General features: G+C 44.2%; 1 protein-coding gene across 3 annotated transcripts in view; it reads right to left on the reverse strand.

Annotated features, from left to right (window-relative positions):
* Positions 1-22691, reverse strand: part of MCF2L2 (MCF.2 cell line derived transforming sequence-like 2) — a 256218-nt gene that overhangs the window by 116528 nt on the left and 116999 nt on the right. For all 3 annotated transcript variants that reach the window (XM_017860626.1, XM_017860625.1, XM_017860624.1), the window contains exons 7-11: positions 20596-20745; positions 13745-13869; positions 13007-13121; positions 11819-11938; positions 2286-2477 (exon numbers count right to left, since the gene is read on the reverse strand). In XM_017860626.1, coding sequence (XP_017716115.1) covers positions 2286-2477; positions 11819-11938; positions 13007-13121; positions 13745-13869; positions 20596-20745 — 702 coding nt within the window. The remainder of the gene's footprint in view (positions 1-2285; positions 2478-11818; positions 11939-13006; positions 13122-13744; positions 13870-20595; positions 20746-22691) is intronic.

Here is a 22691-nt window from a genome sequence, read left to right on the forward strand (position 1 = left end):
CGGGTTTTGGCCGTGTTGCCCAGGCTGGTCTCAAACTCCTGGGCTCAAGCAATCCTCCCACCTCAGCCTTCCAAAGTGCTGGGATTACAGGCATGCGGCACTGCACCACCCAGCCTTAGAGCTACATATCTCTTAGGCTGGTCTAACCATAGAGAAATGTAATCAATGGCTTTTGGGGTTTACCTGCATCCAAATTGGTTACGAGAACACAGGGTGATTAATGAGACATTAGACCCTGCCCTTACATTTCCTGGGAGAAGGGAGTGTCCCTTTTAACAAAAACACAACTTTCCTCTTTGGATTCCCAGGCGATCCCTATTTACATTTACTGGCATTTGTCTTTCCTAAGGAAGCAAGAATGCAAAGCTTTGTAACTCAGCACAGCAATACTCAAAATTTTGGATGCTGGGAGGACGTCAGATAGGTGATGAATTCTAATTATTCAGATTTTTTAAAAGACTCATTTTCTTTGCTCTTCTGAACTCTACTGAGACACCTGAACAGAAAGACAGGGGACCCTTATGCTACCTGAAGAGTTAAATGAAAATAAGCTTCCAGTGCCAGTACCTCTGCATTTCCATTTACCATGTGACCTGAAAAGCAATATAAATAACTATACAGAGAAAAAAAGATCAAAATGGAACACCCCAAAGCGGTTGTCTTTCTAAGTGGGAAAATGATAGGCAACTTAAATGTTTGTCTCATTTTTTTTTCCCTAGATAATCTAGGGAAATGAATGTAGCACAGTGAATATGTGCTACATTTAGAATAATAAAAATAAAGATATTTCAGAATTAATAATTACCATTATGCAGGGGTGGGGGGTAGTAGGATATGTACACGCACATGAGTAACCTTTTTCTTCCTACATTTTTGGATTTCCACAATAATATGAACTCATGCTTTGATATATGCTGTGAAAACTTTCTCTTTACCCATCATGCCTAGATCTGCAAAAAACATTAGGCTGGGATTTTCCGTAGAGTTCCTACGGCTACTTGCTTTCTCTCTCTCTCTGTCTCCCTCTCTCCGTCTCATACCCATGTGCGCACACACACACACACACACACACACACACACACCACTCTGGAGCAAAAATGGAGTTAGCAAAACAGCAGCTGATCCTGCAGCGAGCTCAGCACACAGAGCAGGCTGCGCACCAGCCCCTTCTGAGCCACTTGCTTCTGGAACAACTGTATTTCATTGACATTAAAATCCCTTTGGCAATGGGATGAGGTAAGCAACCGGGTGGGTGACCCCTGGCATGCAAGAGGAACAGCTGTGGGGATGGAGCATGCTGACTCATTGCCATCAGTCACATGCTGCCCGGGACCAGCTGACAGGGAAGACTCCAGAAACCACTGCTCCTGCTGACTGGGAACATACCCTAGAGGTCACCTCCAAAGGGCACCAGGGTCTGCACACCCCTCTCCCTGTGGGCCCCTGGCATGCAGCCTTGCTGTCTATTCTGTGAAGCCTCAGTGTGGAATCTGGCAGGTCTGACTTCAATTCTGGCTTCCCCTGTTTGCACCATGTATGGTCTTGGGCAGTCAGTTCCCCAGGGTTTCTTGGTGTCATTCCTGCACCACCTGCACCAGAATCATTTGGGCGCTTTAGTAAAATACTAGTTCCTGGGCAGCATTCCAGACCTACTGACGCTGAGTCTCCAGCCCTGGTGCATAAGGGAATCTGCCATATAACAGCTCACTAGGTATTCTTGTGTGCTACATTTTGAGAACCAGCAGAGTATCAGTTTCTGCCTCTGCACAATGAGGCCATTAATACCTTCCTCAGAGGTTGTCTTGAGGATTATAAATAGATGACATAATTATGTTCCTGGTAGAAATAGAGTAGGTGCTTGATAAATGCTAGGGCATATAAAATGGTCATTATTACTTCAGCTTCTCCAAGAAGAATAAAAAACCTTTGCCTTTATATGAGGGAAGCACTCTGCAAATATAGTGCTTGGTTCTCTGTACACCTGAAAGGGAATCAAGAAGTGTTCCCACAGGGCCAGGCCAAAACACACTCTTAAAGTCTGGCTCCACACAGATAGAAATGGCCTTTAGTTAATTTAATGGGATGTGGTGGGATGGCCAATGCACTTTTTACCTTCAGTACCTCTTCAACCTAGGATCTGCACACTTTGAATGCCTCTTGAACATCTTTTCACATAAAGCACTCGAGCCTGTCAGCAATCACACAAGGACGGGAGGACGAGTATAATGGAAGCTGCTTCACAGAAAATCTTGCAGACATCACGTTCTTGGCTGTGTTTTGCTCACCTTGTCCAGCTGTCTATGAAACTCTAAGGACTTTCCTAAAATGTTCCATTTTTTCTTGTTTTCATTGATGAAATCGTCACAGAGGTGCCTGAGCTCCACACACCGGGGCCTGATGGTGTCTGCTGCATAATGGTGGCTTTGGATGAGCTGGTCCCCAACCAGTGCCAGCAGCTGGGCCTTTTCCAGTGGCTCCTGCAAAGTGAACATGCACAGCCAGGCATCAGAAGTCAGGGCATCGTGAGGCTGAGAGCTGCCTGGTACTGTGTGCTCCAAGTCTGGAGGGAGGCTGGGGAGATGCTGACCCAGGACGAAGGCTGGAGAACCTGAGAAAGCTCTGAATGGTTCCAGGTCCAGGAAGTTGAGCCTGGCCCGGAGTTGTCTATACTCTAAACAATAGCAGTCATTCTATTGTTGAGTTCTGGGCTAGACATTGAGGATATAGTGCTGACAAGCCAAAAATTTTCAGATTAATGGAGAATTAAGATATTAACTAAATTACACAAATTGTTAAATTATTACAATTGCAATACATTCTAGGGCAGAAAAGCATGGAGTGCACATAATAAGAGATTTTGAATACCCCTATTAACTAAAGGAACAAGAAGAGGAACTGACACTTGTCTTTGAGGAGAGTGGGGGGTGAGCTGAAGTTGAGACACTGGTGAAAACTGGGTTTGGACAACTCAAAGGTGGTCATGACACTTAAGAAATATGCTTGTCTAGGCTGAGTGTAGTGGCTCACACCTGTAATGCCAGCACTTTGGGAGGCCGAGGTGGGTGGATCACTTGAGGTCAGGACTTCAAGATCAGCCTGACCAACATGGCAAAACCCTATCTCTACTAAACACAAAAATTAGATGGGCGTGGTGGTAGGTGTCTGTAATCCCAACTACTCAGGAGGCTGAGACAGGAGAATCGCTTGAACACGGGAGGTGGAGATTACAGTGAGCTGAGATTGTGCCACTGCACTCCAGCCTGGGTGACAGAGCAAGACTCCATCTCAAAAAAAAAAAAAGAAAGAAAGAAAGAAAGAAAAAAAAAGAAATATGCTCATCTAAACCCTTTCCCAAAGCCTGTAAGGGCCCTGTTTGCACTGACCCTGTCTGCTCAATCACATTTCCTACCTCTTTCTGCATGACACTTCACTCTAACCACACGTGCCAAGTTTTCCTGTTTTTTTAAGCATTTGTTCATTCATCCGTCTCATATTATTGAGAACCTACTAAGTGCCAAACACTGTCATAGGTGCTGGGGGTTCATTGGTAAAGAAAGCAGGCAAAAATCTCCACCTCATGAAATGAAGCTTACATTTTAATGGGAGACACAGGCAATAAATAATTGCATGTGTGGATTATATGGTATCTTAGACAGCGACGAGTATATGGAGAAAAATTAGATGATGGGGAGGGCAGGGAGTGCTGGAGCTAGTATTTTAAATTGGATGGTGAGAAGGTCTCCCTGAGCAGCAGTACTTAAGCTATGCAGAAAAGACTTCACACAGAAAGGCTGAGATTAGGCTGGGTGTGGTGGCTCATGCCTGTAATCCTAGCACTTTGGGAGGCCGAAGCAGATTGCCTGAGTTCAGGAGTTCGAGACCAGCCTGGGCAACACAGTGAAACCCCACCTCTACTAAAATACAAAAAATTAGCCAGGTATGGCAGCGTGTGCCTACAGTCCTAGCTACTCTGGAAGCTGAGGCAGAGAATTGCTTGAACCTGGGAGGCGGAGGTTGCAGTGAGCCAAGATTGAGCCACTGCACTCCAGCCTGGGCGACAGAGCTAGGCTCCGTCTCCAAAAAAAAAGAAAAAAAGAAAAAAGAAAGCCTGAGACTACAGCCTTAGAAAGAAAGACCCAATTGTAAGATTGGCCCTTTGCTGGCATCTAGGAACTTAGATTTTGGGAAAGTTCCCTCCATTCCCTGATGTGAATAGCTCACGATGCCTGAACTGTTTGTGCAAACAGTATGGTTTATGGTGATTACCTGCTTTTCTTCTGGGAGTCTGAAATCTTGGTACTTGCCAGACAGAAGCTGCCGACATGACCAGCCACCAATAAAACCTCTGGGCGTTGAGTCTCTAATGAGCTTCCCTGGTAGACAACATTTCACACATGTTGTCACAACCCACAGATGGGGGCACGAAGTATGTCCTGTGAGACTCCCACAGGACAGGATTCTAAGAAGCTTGTGCCTGGTTTCCTCCAGACTTCACCTCGCATGCCTTTCCCCTTTGCTAATTTTGCTTAGTACTTTTTCATCATTACAGATTGTAACTCTAATACAGCTACGTGCAGAGTCCTAGTGAATCTTCGAAGAAATGTGTGCATGGTCTTGGGAGCGCTCTGCACACAAGCCGAGACCTGAAGTCAGGGACAAGCCACGCAGTACTTGGCTGGGAGGTGAAGGCGTGTTTGACAAGTTTGGGTAGCAGGAAGGAGGCCAGTATGGCTGCAGCAGAGGGAGCAAGCAGGAAATGAGTGGAAGACGTAACCAGAGGAAAGCGGGCATTCCATGGCGGGGGCCTTGCTGCCCTTGTAAGCACTTTGGCTTTTTCTAATTGTGAGAGGAAAGTCCCTGGGTTCGGAGGGAGGATCTCGAGCATGTTTTTGGAAGGCTCCAGGTACGGTGTCCAGAATAAGAGGAAATGCAGGGAGGCCTGTTAAGGGGCTGCTGCAGGAATCCATCTGAGAGATATGGCTTACAGCTGATCACCAACCTAGCTCCTGACTCGGCCTTTCTCTGGATTGCTCTTCCCTGGGTCATGCAGAACTCAGTTCCCGGGTCACCTCCTCACAGGGCTTCCCCGGCGAATATATCTGAAGTCATTCTCTACAACCCATTCACCCGCTCATCTAGGCCCTCTCCCTCACTTTAATTCTTTAACAACACTCACCTCTATCTAAAAACTATTTTCTTTATTTACTTTAATGTAGAATTCTTGCCTCCTGGCTGGGCGTGGTGGCTCACGCCTGTAATCCCAGCACTTTGGGAGGCTGGGGTGGGCAGATCATGAGGTCAGGAGATCGAGACCATCCTAGCTAACATGGTGAAACCCTGTCTCTACTAAAAAGACAAAAAATTAACCAGGCATGGTGGCATGCACCTGTAGTCCCAGCTACTCGGGAGGCTGAGGCAGGAAAATCGCTTGAACCTGGGAGGCGGAGGTTGCAGTGAGCCGAGATTGTGCCACTGCACTCCAGCCTGGGTAACAGAATGAGACTCTGTCTCAAAAAAAAAAAAAAAAAAAAGAAAAGAAAAAAAAAGAAAAAAATAATTCCTCCCTCCTCCACTCACTCCCACCAAAATGTAAGTTCCATGAGAACATTTAGTAGACATGCAATAAATATTTGATCAACAAATTAAATGAATGAGCCAGTGAGCTACATGATGCAGTGATCTGCTTGGCTGGAACTCTGTGAGGTAACCTTGACTTTGGCATCAGCACAGATGACTGCCACATTCCGAAAGGTCTCCAGGAGTAGAGAGCCCATGAGCCCCCTTGTCAGCCATGCTAAGCATCCAGTGCATCATTTTCTGCTCTGCTTTAGTTGTTTACAGTAACGTAAGGAGTCACGGTAACTCCAGGTGTGGACAACTTGCCCCTCTCTTAACTTGCACCAGTTTATGGTTTCAACAATTTCCAAACCCCTTTCCTCCTACCCTCCCAGTCATTCAAGAAGCCCTGCAGGGGCCATTGCCTTCTTAATGCCTTTCAAGTTCTGACCCCGTCTCTGCCACCTCCTTGTCACTGTCTGCTCAGGCCTCATGGTTTCTCATGGGGACAGCTGGTCTCCCTGCTTTTCTTCAGGCTCTCCTTCAAATCATGCTCCAGACTGCTGACAAAGCAGTGATTCCAACACATCTTATTGTGTCTACATCGCTCCTAAGCTTCAAGCCTTTTTCTGGGCCCCCAGGGTCTTCAGGAGCAAGCTTAAACTCTTGAGCAATGCACACAGGGCCTTTCGTTATCTAGCTCATACCTGGGTGTGCCTCTTACCAAGTCCTCCTCCACTTCCTCAACTCCATTCTCTGCTGCAGCCATACTCATTATCCATTTGTTGTTCTCCAAATATTCAGGCAGCTTTAGGCCTCCATCCCTTCTCCACCTGCTGTCTGCCTAGAAAGCCCATCCTTCCCTACTCCCCCTCACCCATCCTCTACCACACCCATACTCCTCTGGGGCCAGCTCAATCTAAATTACATTTCAGACTTCACCTTCTCCAGAAAACTTTCTCTGTGCTTCTCTTGGTCAGAGCACCCGCTTCATTATGTTGTGACCACTTATCTGCTGCCTGCACTATGCCACAGACCCCTGTGGTCCAGAACCAGCTCTTATTCAACTGAAAACAGGGCATGGTGCATCTGAGGTACTTACAAATAAATGCTGCACAAAACAAAGAGGAGTACTGGTATAGAAACGAGTGACACAAATCAAATAGTGGCTAGTTAAAAGGACTGAGGCGAAAATACCCAGAGCACTTGTTCTAAACAGCAAAGGCCCAGGTATACTGGTTACAAGATGATTGCAATACTCATTCCCTGGGCAGTGATTTTTGACTCTTTGGTTCACTGCTGTGTCCTCAGAACTTAAACAGTACCTGGCATGGTAGGAGATGAATAAATATTTGCAGAATAAATGTCAAATGAATGACAGACCTTTACTAGCACTGCTCAGCTACTGCAGACTGAACCTAGGACATGTTCCATAGCACAGAATTTAACCCTCTACCTCTGTAATATTAATAACAACAGCTGACATCTACTGAGAGCTTACTACGTGCCAGGCACCATTCTGAATGCTTTACATTTGCTTATTTCTTTAACTCTTCACAACAAAACCTTTGATACAGGTACTGTTTTACCAAAGGGAAGCGGAGGCACAATGGCCCAAGGTGACCCAGGTAGGAAAGAGAAGAGCCAGGCTTCAAACCCAGGCAGTCTGGCTCCAGTCTGGCTCAGAGCAACATACACAGAGAAAAATGGCTGCACTTATTCTGGCTAAGCTTAGAGACCTCATTTGGTTGCTCGAACTTGTCTGACTTTAGTCAAATATAGAAACATGAGACTTGGCAAGAAAGTCTCTGTTGACATTTTTTTTTTTAAGTCCAGCTGCCTAATTTATTAAGAACAGGGCAGAATTTTCTGGGTCCAGGGAAATTCACCACAGGATACTTCCAAATCGCCCTGTGGTGATCAGAGCCTGCCCTTCCCTTGGCATATAGTATTTCACCCTTCAGAACTGTCCAGAAGACATTTGAGATGTTAGAGGAAAGATGTGAGTAACAGGTCCAAATGTGTCTAGGGAAAAACACCCATAAAGGCAACTGAGGAGGCTGGGCGCGGTGGGTCACGCCTGTAATCCCAGCACTTTGGGAAGCCAAGGCCGGTGGATCACAAGGTCAGGAGTTAGAGACCAGCCTTACCAACATGGTGAAACCTCATCTCTACTAAAAATACAAAAATTAGCCGGGCATGGTGGTGGGCACCTGTAATCCCAGCTACTCAGGAGGCTGAGGCAGGAGAATCGCTTGAACCTGGGAGGCGGAGGTTGCAGTGAGCCGAGATTGTGCCACTGCACTCCAGCCTGGACGGCAAGAGTGAAATTCCGTCTCAAAACGAAAAGGGCAACTAAGGAGCAACCCGGATTCAGCCACCATATGGCTAGAAAGTCACTATTACAGAATTGAAAGGACAACAATAGTTTTTGACCACTGAATATTGACCACTGAATATTGACCACTGAATATTGACCACTGAATATTGACCACTGACCACTGACCACTGACCACTGACCACATTGCAGGCCGACCACATGAAGTCCCTACCATGCATCTAACTCATTTAATCTTCACAGGGTCTCTGTGAGGTAGGAATTATTATCTCTGCTTTACAGATGAGGGGGACCATATTCAGAAAGGCTAAGAAATGTGACTAGGGTCATATAACTGGTACTTGTTAGAGCCAAGATTTTAATCCATCCCTATCTGACTCCAAAGCCTGTGTTCTCGTCACCTTCCAACCACCTGGCCTCTCCACATGTGCTATGAAATCCTCCTGGTGCCTGCAAAGAAATTTACAGTGAAACCTCCAAATTGAAGCTTATATTTTTAGTTTATATACCTCCTGCTCAAGATAAATAGTCATCAAAATCTCCAAAGTAATAAAGAAAGCATGAGGGAAAAATGGCTAAAATCCGGTACTCTGATCACAAGCCCATCTGGGATCTTTCAGATGCTGAAAATTCCAGAAGGCTGGATAGTCAAGTTGCAGCTTAGAAGTTGCGATTCAGAAATCTTTATTGAAATAACAGTTTATTCCCCCTCCGAGGACTCTACTGGTATAACAGATGAGAGATGAGAGTGCCTACTAGGGAAGAAAATGGCAAGAAAGCGAGTGATCTTACTCTATCAGGGAATCTAGAACAAACCCACAGATGATCCATAGGGATGGAGTGTGTGTATGGGGAGGTGGGCCAGATGAAACAAGAAAGGCAGAAAGTTAATGGCTGTTGAAATTGAATGATGGACACTTGGAGTTCATTGTGCCAATCTATCCACTTCTGTGTGTGGTTGAAAATCTCACACACGTACACAAAGCCATGACCCTCCAACTAGATGACATCCTTAGATGTTAATGGCCTGAGTTCCATGCCTTCTTAGACACAGCACCCTTATAGGGAGAGGTCAAGGCTGAAATCTGGTGGTTCCTATCCAGGATAGGGGAACACCCTATCCTGGTGTGTTCCCTGCTGGCCCCTCAGCAAGGGTCTCAGTATGCTCCCACAGTCAAAATCTGGCTGCAAATTCTGCTTTTATAGAAGACCTTCTATAAATGGTTTAAACTACTGTTTTTCAGAATCAGGAAGGAGCATTCAAAAGACTGCTAAACCCTCAAACTAGAACAAGATAAAGAACAGGCTGAATCAGCATGCGACAGGAGCCTGATTAGTGAGCTGACTCTGAGGTTACTTGTGAGGATGATGTCACCGTGTGGAATAAGGAAGCTGGCAACACCCCAGAGCCAGTGTGCTGCTGTGCTGGGAGGGAGTTGGCCCCTTGGTGCCGAGGAAAGGACAAACCCCAAGCAGATATTTGTCAGATTGTGGCCAGACACAGTCTTGTTCCTTTAACACTTTAAAGGACAAATGGAAAGATTAGCCAAACCCTAATCATCTGAAGAAGCCATGCCTCTGAGAAGTCTGAGGGAAGATATATTGAAAACGATCTCAGTTATGGTGAGACAGCTTTGTTTGACTGACCCAAAGGCAGAGACACAGGTATACTGCATCCTTCAGGAAGCAAGTTTAGAAACAAGATCTGCAAGTCACAGGATGTGACAGGTCTGCAAATCCTGCAAGTCACGGGTCATCCACAGTGAGCTAGTCTAGTTGCTTCCAGAATGTTGCCCATGAAAGGTGGGTCATGGGTTCACAGAGCATTCCTGTGTTCCATAACCATAGGTTTCATCCCTAGCTCAGGTCAGCAACTTTTGAAGCATATACCAACAACCACAAGTTCAAGGAGGTGGGCAGAAGACAGAATGTAATGCAATCATGCAGATCCATCACCACTATTCAAAACACAGTCCAGAGCGCCTTCCAAGGGCTTTCTGTTCCACTGAGAATAAAATTCAAATCCTCACAAAAGATCTCAGGGTGCAACAGGACCACCTGGCCTCTGCTCATCTCTGTCCCCTCATTTCCTCCTGGCCCACCTGCTCTAGCAATGTTCCTTGAACTCACCAAGCTCATTCCCACTTTAAGACCTTTGCACCCGCAACTCCCTAAGTCTTTGCATGATTACACAGACCGAACAGATCTCAGATCAAAGGTCGTCTTCTCAGGCCTTTCCAGACCATGCTAGCTAAAGTAGCATCCCCAGTCACTTTCTATTATATTTTGTTTTCTTTTTTATATCACTTGTTACTATCTGATGTTATTATTAATTTGATTGCTTTTTAGTGAACCGTCTCTCTCCAGTAGAACGTAAGCTCCATGAGGGCAGAGTCTGGACTGTCTGGCTCACCGCTGCATCCATGGAACCTAGGATAAGGAATATCTGTTGATGAATAAATAACCCTCCGGATAGGTCAGTAGTCACTTTCATATATATACGAAGGCATTTTTATTGATGAGGCACTTTTTCTTAATATATGAATAAGCAAAAAATATAGTGCCTATATTCAGTAAAAAATTCTTTTGAAAAAACTAAAATGTTATAAGATTGGGGCTGTCCTGAAGAATCTAAGACATACAGTCATCATAGATATGAAATTCACCTTTTCCGTTGTTTGAGAAATGTTCCTGATGACTCATGTGTCTTTGGCACTAGTCTATCTGACAAATGGTCACTGGTAAGAGAAAGAGCACTCGCTAGGGAGGGAAGGGATTCCTGAATGGGGATCTGGACACACAGGTGGGTTTGTGTGTTCATGCATATGCACAAGCACCTGCAGCTCAGAATCTACAACCGACAGCTCTTAGAGTCAGTGCGGCCTTAGTATACTTTGTTTTGTATCCTTTAGGGGTGTGTGTCTCCAACTGTAATGTACAAGTCAATCACCTGGGGATCTTCTTAAAATGCAGATTCCAATTCCAGGGTGGGGTCTGAGATTTTATATTTCTAATTAGCGCTTACTCAGGTGACATCTGTGCTGCTGGCCAGAGGCTCACACTTTGGCACATCTCTAGTACTGCAAAATTGCCATCTGAGAAACATGCCTCCAGATTAGCTAAGAAAGGAAGCGCTAACCATAGGGGACTTGGTTCCCAAGACCCAAAAATATAAAGAACCTAATTTTAAACAAGCAGAAAGGAACTTGTATGGAAAGAGATGACTCTGCTTTCTTCATTTGTAATAAAACAAATTTGTAAATACTTAAAATGTAATCACTTCTAAATGCTGACTTGTGTGCAGATCTGGGACACTGTTTAATTCCAGTATGGGATTGTAAAATTCTTTTACAAGTTTCATATTTACAACTCCTGGGACATGAGAAAGGAGAAAGCTTTGCCAATTCTGTGTAGCAATGGAACTAATGTGGACCAGTTTCCCCCATCTAACTGTCCTGCTCCAGGTATAAAACTAGTCATTTTTTTTTCCTGGTTTCCCCTTTGAAAGTTTCCCATCTACTACCAACCCCACAACCCCCAGCCCCCTAGTCCAGGCTCCAGGGAGGAGCTCAAGCTGATTGGTGAGACTCTGAGATAATTGTTCTGGTGAGTGATGAACCTGCTGTGACCTTCTCCCACTTGGTTGCTGACCACGTAAGAGGGCAGGGCTGGTCCAGAGTCCTCACCCCACCTGAGCGTCCAACCGCAACTATATGTTCAGTGGCTTTAATAGGACTCTGTGCTGCCTGTATCATTCATAGCAGTTGTTAATGTGCAACTCTCCTTGGGATCCTGGGGTGACTGAAGGGCAGGACTGGGCATTCCTGTGTCCTTTAGCAGCCTTCCAATAGCAATGACTGGACATGATCCATCACCGTCCACAGCAACCTCCTTCCCAGTACACAAAAATGTCAGAAAGCAAACCTGGCTTTTTTCCTCCAGTTTTTTGTGTTCCTTAAGAAGCTGCTCCACGTGCATCACGCTGTCTCCAATGCCTGTAAACTCTGCTTGTTCTTCCAGCAAATTATCCAGGGTAAACTTAGCCTACAAGAAACATTAGAACAGTCCAGAAGTAAACCAACACTCACTCACCTGAAGGTATAGGTTTGTTATGCTTCAAGAAAACTCAAAATTCCAAAGAGGATTCAAGACTTGTATATATCTATATATGTTAAAAACTTTTTTTTGCAGCTCACTAACTTTCAAATTAAGCTGGGGGTGCAGAATTCACCTGTAGTTGAACTATTAGAACTATAGTCAACCGATTATCAATCAAAAAGGAAGATAGCTGGGTCCAGTGGCTCATGCCTATAATCCCAGCACTTCGGGAGGCTGAGGCGGAAGATTATTTGTGCTTAGAAGTTTGAGACCAGCCTGGGCAACATAGGGAGACCTCGTCTCTGCAAAAATATTAAAAAATTATCTGGGCTGGGTGCGGTGGCTCATGCCTATAATCCCAGCACTTTGGGAGGCTGAGGCGGGCAGATCACAGAGGTCAGGAGATCAAGACCATCATGGCTAACATGGTGAAACCCCGTCTCTCCTAAAAATACAAAAATTAGCTGAGTGTGGTGGTGGGCACCTGTAGTCCCAGCTACTCGGGAGGCTGAGGCAGGAGAATCCCTTGAACCAGGGAGGCGGAGGTTACAGTGAGCTGAGATTGCACCACTGCACGCCAGCCTGGGCAACAGAGTGAGAAAAAAAAAAAAATTATCTAGTGTGATGGTGGGGCATTGTCTGTAGTTCCAGCTACTTGGGAGGCTGAGGTGGGAGGATAGCTTGAGCCCAGAAGATCAAAGCTGCAGTGAGCCATGGTTGCACCACTGCACTCTGGCCGGAGTGACAGAATAAGACCCTGTTTCAAAAAAAAGCAAGATAAACTATCGCTGAAATGCCATGTACTGCAACAGGAAAATGGGATTCTAGAACACCTTTACTCTACTGAAAAAGTGAGAAGGGGGTTGGAGGGGGTGGTCTGTAAAGAAGCAAGGAGATAAGGAGAAAGCTGGATTAGGGAAAAGAGGGAAACCCCATACCAAAGAGTGAGGAGGGAGAGAAAACCAGAAGTCCCGGTAGCAGAAAAGAAAGTTATATTAAACAAGAAAAGAATACCTTACAAAAATCGTGCTCAAAATGCTGTAGTTGTAGGCACTGGTTAAGCTTCAAATGATGACTGGACCAAAACTGACTAAAGGCTTTTTCTGTTTCATCCAGTTGAATTAATAACCTTTCAAGAAAGAATAAGAAAGTGGTGTTAGGTTAGCATTCATTTCCACAGGCATCCATAGAGGCCTATGGGTAGAACACCTGTGTCTTCGGTCAGTGGTATCAATTGCGACCATCTCCTTATTATGAAAGCATGTGTCACCTATGCCTTTCTTCTGGCTCAGCGGGCTTTGCACCTTTCATTTTCCAATCAGGACACCCACAGTGCAGGCAGCAACTTCACTTCAGATGCAGCTGCTGTGCTTTAGAATGTGCTCCAGCTGATCTTACCTTCATGCCTTCTTTCTTTCTACCTGAGACACACGAATATAAAGCACAGCTCCAAGCCAAACTGTTATTTGGAAATGAAGCCCAATAAATACTACCCTCTCCCTCAAAATCCTACGGTGGGAGCATGTCATAGACACTGAAGAGCGGGGAATGGAATGCTCATAAAAAGATCTCTGTACGTGGATGCCAGATGGACGTGATCTTTTTTCCTTTGTTGTCTCAAATATTCTTCTTCTTCTTCCTTGGCCCCACCAAGACCCAATATTGGCTGTTCCAATCTATTCTTGGTTGCTCCAGAACATCTAGGTCTATATATTCTCTCCTGAAAAGGCAGATTCCACCTCACTCACTCACCTTTCCATGGTAGTTACATTCTCAAGTTGATTGAGATTGAGTGTGCTGTTGGGACATTTGGTGGCTGGTTCTTGGATGCACGACAGCAATGTGGCCCCCTGCTTTCCAAGTAATTTCAGCTCATCCTAGAAAATAAAAGTAGTCTCTCTTAGAAGGAATTAGAAAAAACAAATTCTTGGTAGAATTGGGGTGAAGAGGTAGATCAGTACATTTTTCATTTAGGAAATTAAATGCTGATGAAGTCAAGATGCAGCTTTAAAATTAATCAATTAACTTATCCTTGATAGGTAACACACCGACATGATACAAAATTCAAAATATCTGAAAGGGTATACACCAAAAAAAGTATATTTTTCCTCTTCAAAATCAACATCTGCTTTTTGTATATCTCAAGCTACTGTTGTAAATTAAAAGCAAAACTAGTTAATACAACCTAGTTTTAATCCAAGACAGTGACCAGAAACAAGAAAATGGTAGATATTGAATGTTGAATGCTAGAAACTACCGAGCAATAATAACATAATAACTGCTAGTTGATCATAAAAATACTTCGGTTGGTCTCATCAATAAACACCTGCCTCTCCCTCCACCTGCCAACCAACTGTGGCCTTGTTTAATTATTTAAGTTTGGCAGATATGGGCAGCAATTTCAGTTTAACATGGAAAGATTCGTACTTCCAAGCCAACCCCCCCATTCTGCTTTTTTAACACAGAGACTTAGTGCTATGCAGTTGTGGAAGGCTACTTCCTTCAGCCAATAGCTGTAGTCCTTTCTTTGGACAGTGCAGGTCATCTCTCATTGCCCTGAGTCTTACCCATAAAGAAAGCCCGGGCTGCAAAACAAAAGTGGCAGAGCCTGACCTAGAATTTTGTGCTTGGGAATTATGGGTTTGATTCCTGGGTCAGAGGAGGCTGGTTTGGTATGCCCTTGAGCAGTAGAACAGGCCCATAGTTCTAAAACAAACCAAGAGATCACCTCTGCACACATAAACACCGAGTCACTTCCTCTAGGCCCAGCCACCTCTGTGGTCTTCACACAGCCTAGAGCTCATTCCCTGTGGGAAGTTTTAGACTTCCCCACTCTGATCACACAGAAGTCCTGGACCCTCTCAAGCTCATACCTTTGTTGTATCCCATCCTACTCCAGAATTTCCCCTGGAAGGGTTATATGGCCATACCCATCCTCAAACCTGGCCCTGGATCTGGCTGATGCTGGACTTGGCTTCTGTGAGCTAGCCCTTCAGGGTTCTTTGGACACGTCCTCTGGCTCTGCCCACTCCAAATAGTGCCCCATATTAGCCACGTGGCTGGCACTCTTGCCTGGGAATCAGGCATATCTCTTCTTTTCCATTCTCATGTGTCAGTCCTCATTTCTTATCTCATCAATGCTCATTAAATATTTGTAGGTTGGATAAATTAATAACAGCCTAAAAGAAGTCAGGTTGCAGATGGATAAAGACAAATTAGATATGATGGAAAAAATGTACTCCTGAGTCAGTGTCTTAGCCATTCTCTCATCCCACCCACTAAAGAGGGTCGTGGCTTTTCCCACTCATTTCCTTAACTGCTGCTGAGCTTCCAGCAACACACACACACACACACACACACACACACACACACACACACACACATTCATATGTAATGAAGAGTTGGGAAGAAAGGTAGAGAGGCTAAAGGAGAAGCGCCATATTGGTATGGCAGAAGGAGACACTGGAGGGGGAAGCTGGGAAGAGGGATACACCCGAAGTATGGCAGAGCATGAAGAAAGTGTGTGAGACAGGGAAGGTGAATCTTCACAAGTGATGCCACACACTGTATATCACCTTTACACTGTTTAAAAAGGATATAAGCAAAAATTGTGACCTAGTGACTGCTTTGGGATTCAACCACATGGTCAACTTGAGTAGGTTTACAAAAATCTGTCATGAACACAGATGGAAAGATGGAGCAACTATGGTACTTAGAAAGGGTAAGGGGAAGTTGCTCAGCCTAAAACTGGAGTTTCAGCTTCCATGGAAAGAAAATAACATTTTTGGGTATTTAATTTTTTTACTGCCTGCACTCAGGCTGGAGGAGGAACTCAGGGCACTGTCTTCCAGAACATGTGTTTAAGTTCATGCTCCCTTTTGTAGAGTCTCTTTTTCCCTGTGCTGACAGGGTCCTGCTGACAGGGTCCTGCAGAGTGAGGACTGCTTGTAAACTGAGAGATAGCTCATTGCCTACCAAAGTTCCCTTTCCTCAGAAAATGGGAGCCCCACCACCACCTTGGAACAGGATCCAATTGGCAGACGAGGTGGAGGTGCCGTTGTGCATGCGCTCTGAGCACTTGCTCGGACTCTCCTTGATGGGTGGAAAGGCACACAGCAGAAACGATGGGTAGCTGAGTCCTGTCTGCTTGTCTCATTCATCCGGAGCTCAGCTCTCCCAGGGAAGGCTAAAGCTGCTTGTGTTTACAAGACTTGCTCTTCCTTTCTGTCCCTCAGATGAGAGAGAAATCACAGCGAAAATAAGGTTTCAAATTTAGTATGAAGCCTAAGGTGCCCACGATTTGATTGGACAGAAAATAGAACTTACTGAAGTCGGGAGCACTCTTTGATTGTAAGAACAGATTAAGGCCCAAACTGTGGCTCAGGCTGGGGGAAAGAATTTATGTTTCTGGGGAAGAGCCTTTTTTAAAGTCATCAGTTTGCTTAAAAGTTTGATATGATTGTTCCACTGTGGATGTTTTGAGATTTTTTTCTGTGTGAACTGATTGGCTTGATATACTGAAGAGCCAAAAGAAAAGAGGTTCTACTGGAAGACTACTTTGAACAAAATAGTAACAACTCCCTAGAGAAACAGCAAGTGAGACTGAAAACCTCTCCAACTCAGTGGCTCTCCTATTCTGTTTGATTGTAGAGGCGACCAGACGCATATACCTAAGATATCTCTCAAAGATCCCAGGAGAAAGGAATTCAAGAAATCAAGCCAAATCCCCTAAGCTGTGCTAGCTGTTTAGGAAAAAACACTCTCCAGGCTGGGAGAAAACGGTAAATCACATGCTACAACTATATTTAGCTATATTTAAATAGCTATAAAAGTTCACTGTACTGAAGAATGGATCTTACAATAGTTTTTCACTTTTCTAGCTGGAAAAGAAATTATTTAATGACATATAGAATCTTTGATTAAAAGGTAGGTAAAAGACCAGTAAGGGTAAAATAAAATATGCATAAATAACCACAAAACTACTAAGTTATTAATACAAGTTTAAACAGTATCTCTTTTTTTCTTTTCTTTCTTTTTCTTTTTTGAGATGGAATTTCACTCTTGTTGCCCAGGCTGGAGTGCAATGGTGTGAGCTCGGCTCACTGCAACCTCCGCCTCCCAGGTTCAAGTGATTCTCCTGCCTCAGCCTCCCGAGTAGCTGGGATTACAGGCATGCGCCACCATGCCCGGGTAATTTTGTATTTTTAGTAGAGATGGGGTTTCTCCATGTTGGTCAGGCTGGTCTCAAACTCTTGACCTCACGTGATCCACCCGCCTTGGCCTCCCAAAGTGCTGGTATTACAGGTGTGACCCACCGTGCCCGGCCAGTACCTCTTTTTTTCTAATATAAACCATTTCTCTCTTTAAGTCATTTTTGGATGAGAAAGAGGAAAAATGTAACTCTAGTTTAATGATTTTGGTATTCGTGCTTCTAAGCTACAAGATAAGGAATCAAATTTGAATTGGGACAATAATCAGTAATCACAAAAAGGCCTTAAGAAATTATCTGTATTTTTTGTTGGTTTGGTTTTTTGATTTTTTGTTTTGTTTTGTTTTGTTTTGTTTTGTTTTTGAGACGGAGTTTCACTCTTGTTGCCTAGGCTGGAGTGTAATGGAGTGATTTTGGCTCACCGCAACCTCTGCCTCCCGAGTTCAAGTGATCCTCCTGCCTTACCCTCCCAAGTAGCTGGGATTACAGGCGCCAGCCACCATGCCCGGCTAATTTTTGTATTTTTAGTACAGACAGGGATTCACCATGTTAGCAAGGTTGGTCTCAAACTCCTGATCTCAGGTGATCCACCCCCACTCGGCCTCCCAAAGTGCTGGAATTATAGGCTTGAGCCACTGTGCCCAGCCCGTGTTGTCTTTTAAAGGCTGTTAATTAATATTACTTGGTAAAATAAAGATAATAATATTTTAAATCCAAATTCACTTAATATTCTTAATCGAGGTAAACACTTGGACAAATTAAATTGCTTTCAGAATTTTGTCTTAAAATAATTTCAGGTCTTCACCATGATTTTAGGGTAGCATGGAATATAAATGCAAGCATTTCTTTTACTAAAAGGTCAATTAAATGGAACCTTCTAATTTCCTTTCACTTGGCTTACAGCTTGGGTAGGGGGTGTTTAACCAAATTAATATAATAGAGTATAAATGTCAAATAATACTTCTAACTATGTGGCCTCCAAGGTTACTCCACCCCATAACCTGAGAGAAGTCTTAGCCTCGTTTGCTCAGAGCTGCCTGTTGTAATTCTGAGAACAGCTGGTTAGCATGCATAAGGAAATCCTCTTACTCCATCCTGGAAACTGGTTCTTTCCCACCTGTTTACCTCTGCAGAACTCTTTGCCTGTGTAGAGAAATATAGAACACCCACTCATCTGCCTTCCCTGTCCCCACCCCTCTGCCTTGCCACCAGCACATACAGCAAAACCTGACTGGCTGGTTTTCACCCCTAGTAATGTGTCCTTATCTCAAATCCAAATGTTTTAACCTTTTCTCCAGAGACCTTCCTGACTGATCACATTGTCATCCTGGTGATTCTGCTCTTCAACCTCTCCACACCCTTCAGGGATGGAGGCAAAGAACACACTGTGCTCATGAGCCCTAGGCACAGAGCTCAGTTTCACAGTCCTTGCTGCACTGGGCATCCTTCCCATGACACCCCTTTGTATCAACAGGACCACTCTGCAGACTCCTTTTGGTCAGGAACTACCTTAGGGCCTGTGCAACTGCAAACTCCTTCCTAGCACACTTCACAGAGGCACCTAGGTCCTGCTTTCTGCAACTCGCACCTCCTAAGAATCATGTGAACTTAAGCCAGTAGGTTTGGAAAAGCAAAGGCCAAGCTTCTCAGAGGCATTTTCAGGGAAAATTTTCAGGATGTCATCAGGATTTTACAATTTCGGTCCAGATTTTGGTTTGTTTTGTTTTTTGTTTGTTTGTCTGTTTGTTTTTTGAGACAGAGTATCACTCTGTCACCCAGGCTGGAGTGGAGTGGCATGATCTCGGCTCACCGAAACCTATGCCTCCTGGGTTCAAGCGATTCTCCTGCCTCAGCCTTCCGAGTAGCTGGGATAATAGGCGCCTGCCACCAAACCCAGCTAATTTTTGTGTTTTTAGTAGAGTTTTAGTTTCACCATGTTGTCCAGGCTGGTCTTGAATTCCTGAGCTCAGGTGATCTGCCCACCTCAGCCTCCCAAAGTGCTGGGATTACAGGTGTGAGCCACTGGGCCCAGCCCAGTCCAGACATTTTGATTATTACAGTAATCTTCGGAATATATTTTTCTCTTTCATTGCTGTTGTTGTTTTGAGATGGAGTCTCGCTCTGTCACCCAGGACAGAGTGCAGTGGCAAGATCTTGGCTCGCTGCAACCTCTGCCTCCCAGGTTCAAGCAATTCGCTCACCTCAGCCTCCTGAGTAGCTGGGATTACAGGTGCCCGCCATCAAGCCTGGCTAATTTTTATGTTTTTAGTAGAGACGGGGTTTCACCATGTTGGCCAGGCTGGTCTCGAACTCCTGACCTCAGGTGATCCACCCACCTTGGCCTCCCAAAGTGCTGAGATTACAGATGTGAGCCACCACTCCCGGTCATCTCTTTTTGAATAACAACTTCCTTAAAGACCGAATTTAACAGTGTTCCCTGGCACATGGAAACATTAATTTGCCTCAATTACTAGACTCTGAGACTCTCTTAACTAGACTATGTGTTCGCTGAGGTTGCCTTTTTGGTTTTCCTGGCAAGTAGTGGTGGGTGCTCAATAAATGTTGAATAAATGAACAAATCAACCATCTAGCAAAGTGTTTTTGCAAATTTTTGGTCACAGATACAATAGTTCAACTCTTCCCAAGTTCCATGAGGCCAAGACACATACACTGACCGTCCAATCCTCATTTTGCTGCCCTATTGAAAACTGGGCTTCTGTGAAATAATGGGATTGGTCTGTGCTTCTCAAGGTAGAAAGGTGCCAACACTCATCCAGGGAGAAGCCCCAGGAAGATTTCTCTGTATTACATGACTAAAAGAACCTGCCAAGCTCCCTTTCCTCAGCAGGTTCTGACGTGCTTTTATGAATCATTTAATAGGTGCCTCTCCTTCAACCCAGGTCAGGGCACCTTCCATAGTCCTTTTTCTCAAATTCATCCCCAAATAAAAAGACACACTTCTGAGAAAGTGAGGCAGTAAGTCAGCTTATTAGTCTGCCCCAAAACTTTACAACCACTGCTGGAAAGCTTATATTTCAAAAGCCAGCCCCTATCCCCTGCAATTTCAGCATGTTCTGTCTTGCTCTGTCCTGAGCAGGATCACAGGAGTGCAACCCTTGAAAGGGTGCTCACATGCCTCAGCTCACCCAGACAAAGCTGGAAAAGCCCTTCTCTGTGCTGCTTCCCACCATCCTTCACTCACCACTCAGTCTCAAGAGACTTCTTTCATTACAAACTGCCTGTCTGGAAGGTTTAAGATGATCAATGGCTTCCAAGTCACTAAAGAAGAAGGAAAATGAGGGCTTAACTGTTAATTTGGCTCCCAGCTCTCTCCAAGAGGCAGGTATACCTGCTGGCACAGACGCTAGCCTCTGAAAGGCCACTGACCGCTCACCTGCAGCTTGTCCCGTTGCCTTGTGTGGGACATGAGAAGGTCTTCGGTGGATAGCATGCTTCTGGGCAGCTCTGTTGTGGCCAGGCAGGCCCCAAACGTCTGCAGCATCTGGGCAGTGGTCTTCAAGGTCAAGGCAAAGTTTTCGATGGCCTAGAAGGTCAGATAATTATAACAATGTGGAGAGATTAACATTCACCAACATGCTGTCTTGATGGAAAGACAACAGATTTAGTTGACAAAATGAGTGAATTACCTGACTTTGGAAATGGTATAGAGGACCTGATCCTGATAGGGAGATTAAAAAGAGGCTGGTTTTAGTCTCAGTGCTGCTACTAGTTGACCAAATGACTTTGGATAAGTCACCTCTTTACATTGAATGTCAGTTTATTTATTTATAAAATAAAGAGATTGAGCCACATGATCTTTAAGATTCCTTTGAGTTCTAACTTTCTGAGTCTCTCGTTCAAAGAGGTGACACCCATAAAATGCACTGTCACACACAAAAGAATCTATATACCTCACTTATAAAACAATATGTACTGTACATGTGTGGTTATATTATTCCTAGTTATATATACAAGCAAATCTTAGAGATATTGTGGGTTTGGTTCTAGGCCACTGCAATGAAGCCAGCGTTACAATAAAGTGAGTCACAAAAATTCTTTTGTGTCCCAGTGCAAAGGGAAATTATGTTCACAATATACTGTAGTCTATTAAGTGTGCAATAGCATTATGTCAGAAATTCCACATACCTGAATTTAAAAATACTTTATTGTTAAAAAATTGCTAACAATCTTCTGGGCCTTCATCAAATCACAATCTTTTTGCCACTGGAGGGTCTTGCCTCAATATGGAGGGCTGCTGACTGATCAGGGTGATGGTTGCTGAAGGCTGGAATGGCAGTGGCAATTTCTTAAAATAAGACAACAATGAAGTTGTCACATGAATTGACTTCTTTTCATGATTTCTCTGTAGCATGCAATACTGTTTGATAGCAGTTCACCCACAATAGAACTTCTTTCAAAATTGGAGTTAATCCTCTCAAACTCTGCCACTGCTTTGTAGACTAAGTTTATGGAATATTCTAAATCCTTTGTTGTCATTTCAACAGTGTTCACATCATCATCCCCAGAAAGATGAAGAAATCACTTTGTTTGCTCATCCGTAAAAAACAGCACCTCATTCATTCAAGCTTTATCATGAGGTTGCAGTAATGCAGTCACATCTTCAGGCTCCACTTCTAATTCTAGCTCTCTTGCTATTTCCACCATACCTGCAGTTACTTCCCCCACTAAAGTCTGGAACCCCTCAAAGTCATCCATGAGGGTGGGAATCAGCTTCTCTCAAACTCCTGTTAATATTGATAGTTTGACTTCCTCCCATGAATCACTAATGTTCTTAAAGGCATCCAGAATGATGAATCCTTTCCAGAAGGTTTGCAATTTGCTCTACTCACACTAATCAGAGGAATCACTATACATGGCAGGTGTAGCTTCACAAAATGTATTTCTTAAATAGTAAAACTGAAAGTTGAAATTGCTCTTTGATCCACAAGCTGCAGAATCGATGTTGTGTTAGCAGGCATGAAAACAACATTCAACTCCGTGTACATCTCCATCAGAGCTCTCAGGTGACCAGGTGCATCGCCAAAAAGCAGTAATATTTTGAAAGGATCTTTTTGTCTAAGCAGTAGGTCTCAAAAGGTGGCTTAAAATATGCAGTTAACCATGCTGTAAACAGAAGTGCTGCCATCCAGGCTCTGTTGTTCTATTTCTAGGGCACAGGCAGAGTAGATTTAGCATCATTCTTAAGGGCCCTAGGATTTTTGGAATGGTAAATGAGCATTGGCTTCCATTTAAGGTCACCAGCTGAATTAGCCCCTAACAAGAGAGTCAGCCTGTCCTTTTAAGCTTTGAAGTCAGGCATTCACTTCTCTTCTCTAGTTATGGAAGTCTTAGATGGCATCTTCTTCCAATAGAAAGCTGTTTCATTTACATTGAAAATCTGTTGTTGAGTGTAGCCACTTTTTTTTTTTTTTTCTTTCTTTCTTTTTTTTTTTTTTTTTTTTTTTTTTTTTTTGGGTTTTTTTTTTTTTT

The sequence above is a fragment of the Rhinopithecus bieti genome, unplaced genomic scaffold, assembly GCF_001698545.2.
Source record: "Rhinopithecus bieti isolate Rb0 unplaced genomic scaffold, ASM169854v2 scaffold_55189, whole genome shotgun sequence".
Lineage (NCBI taxonomy): Eukaryota > Metazoa > Chordata > Mammalia > Primates > Cercopithecidae > Rhinopithecus > Rhinopithecus bieti.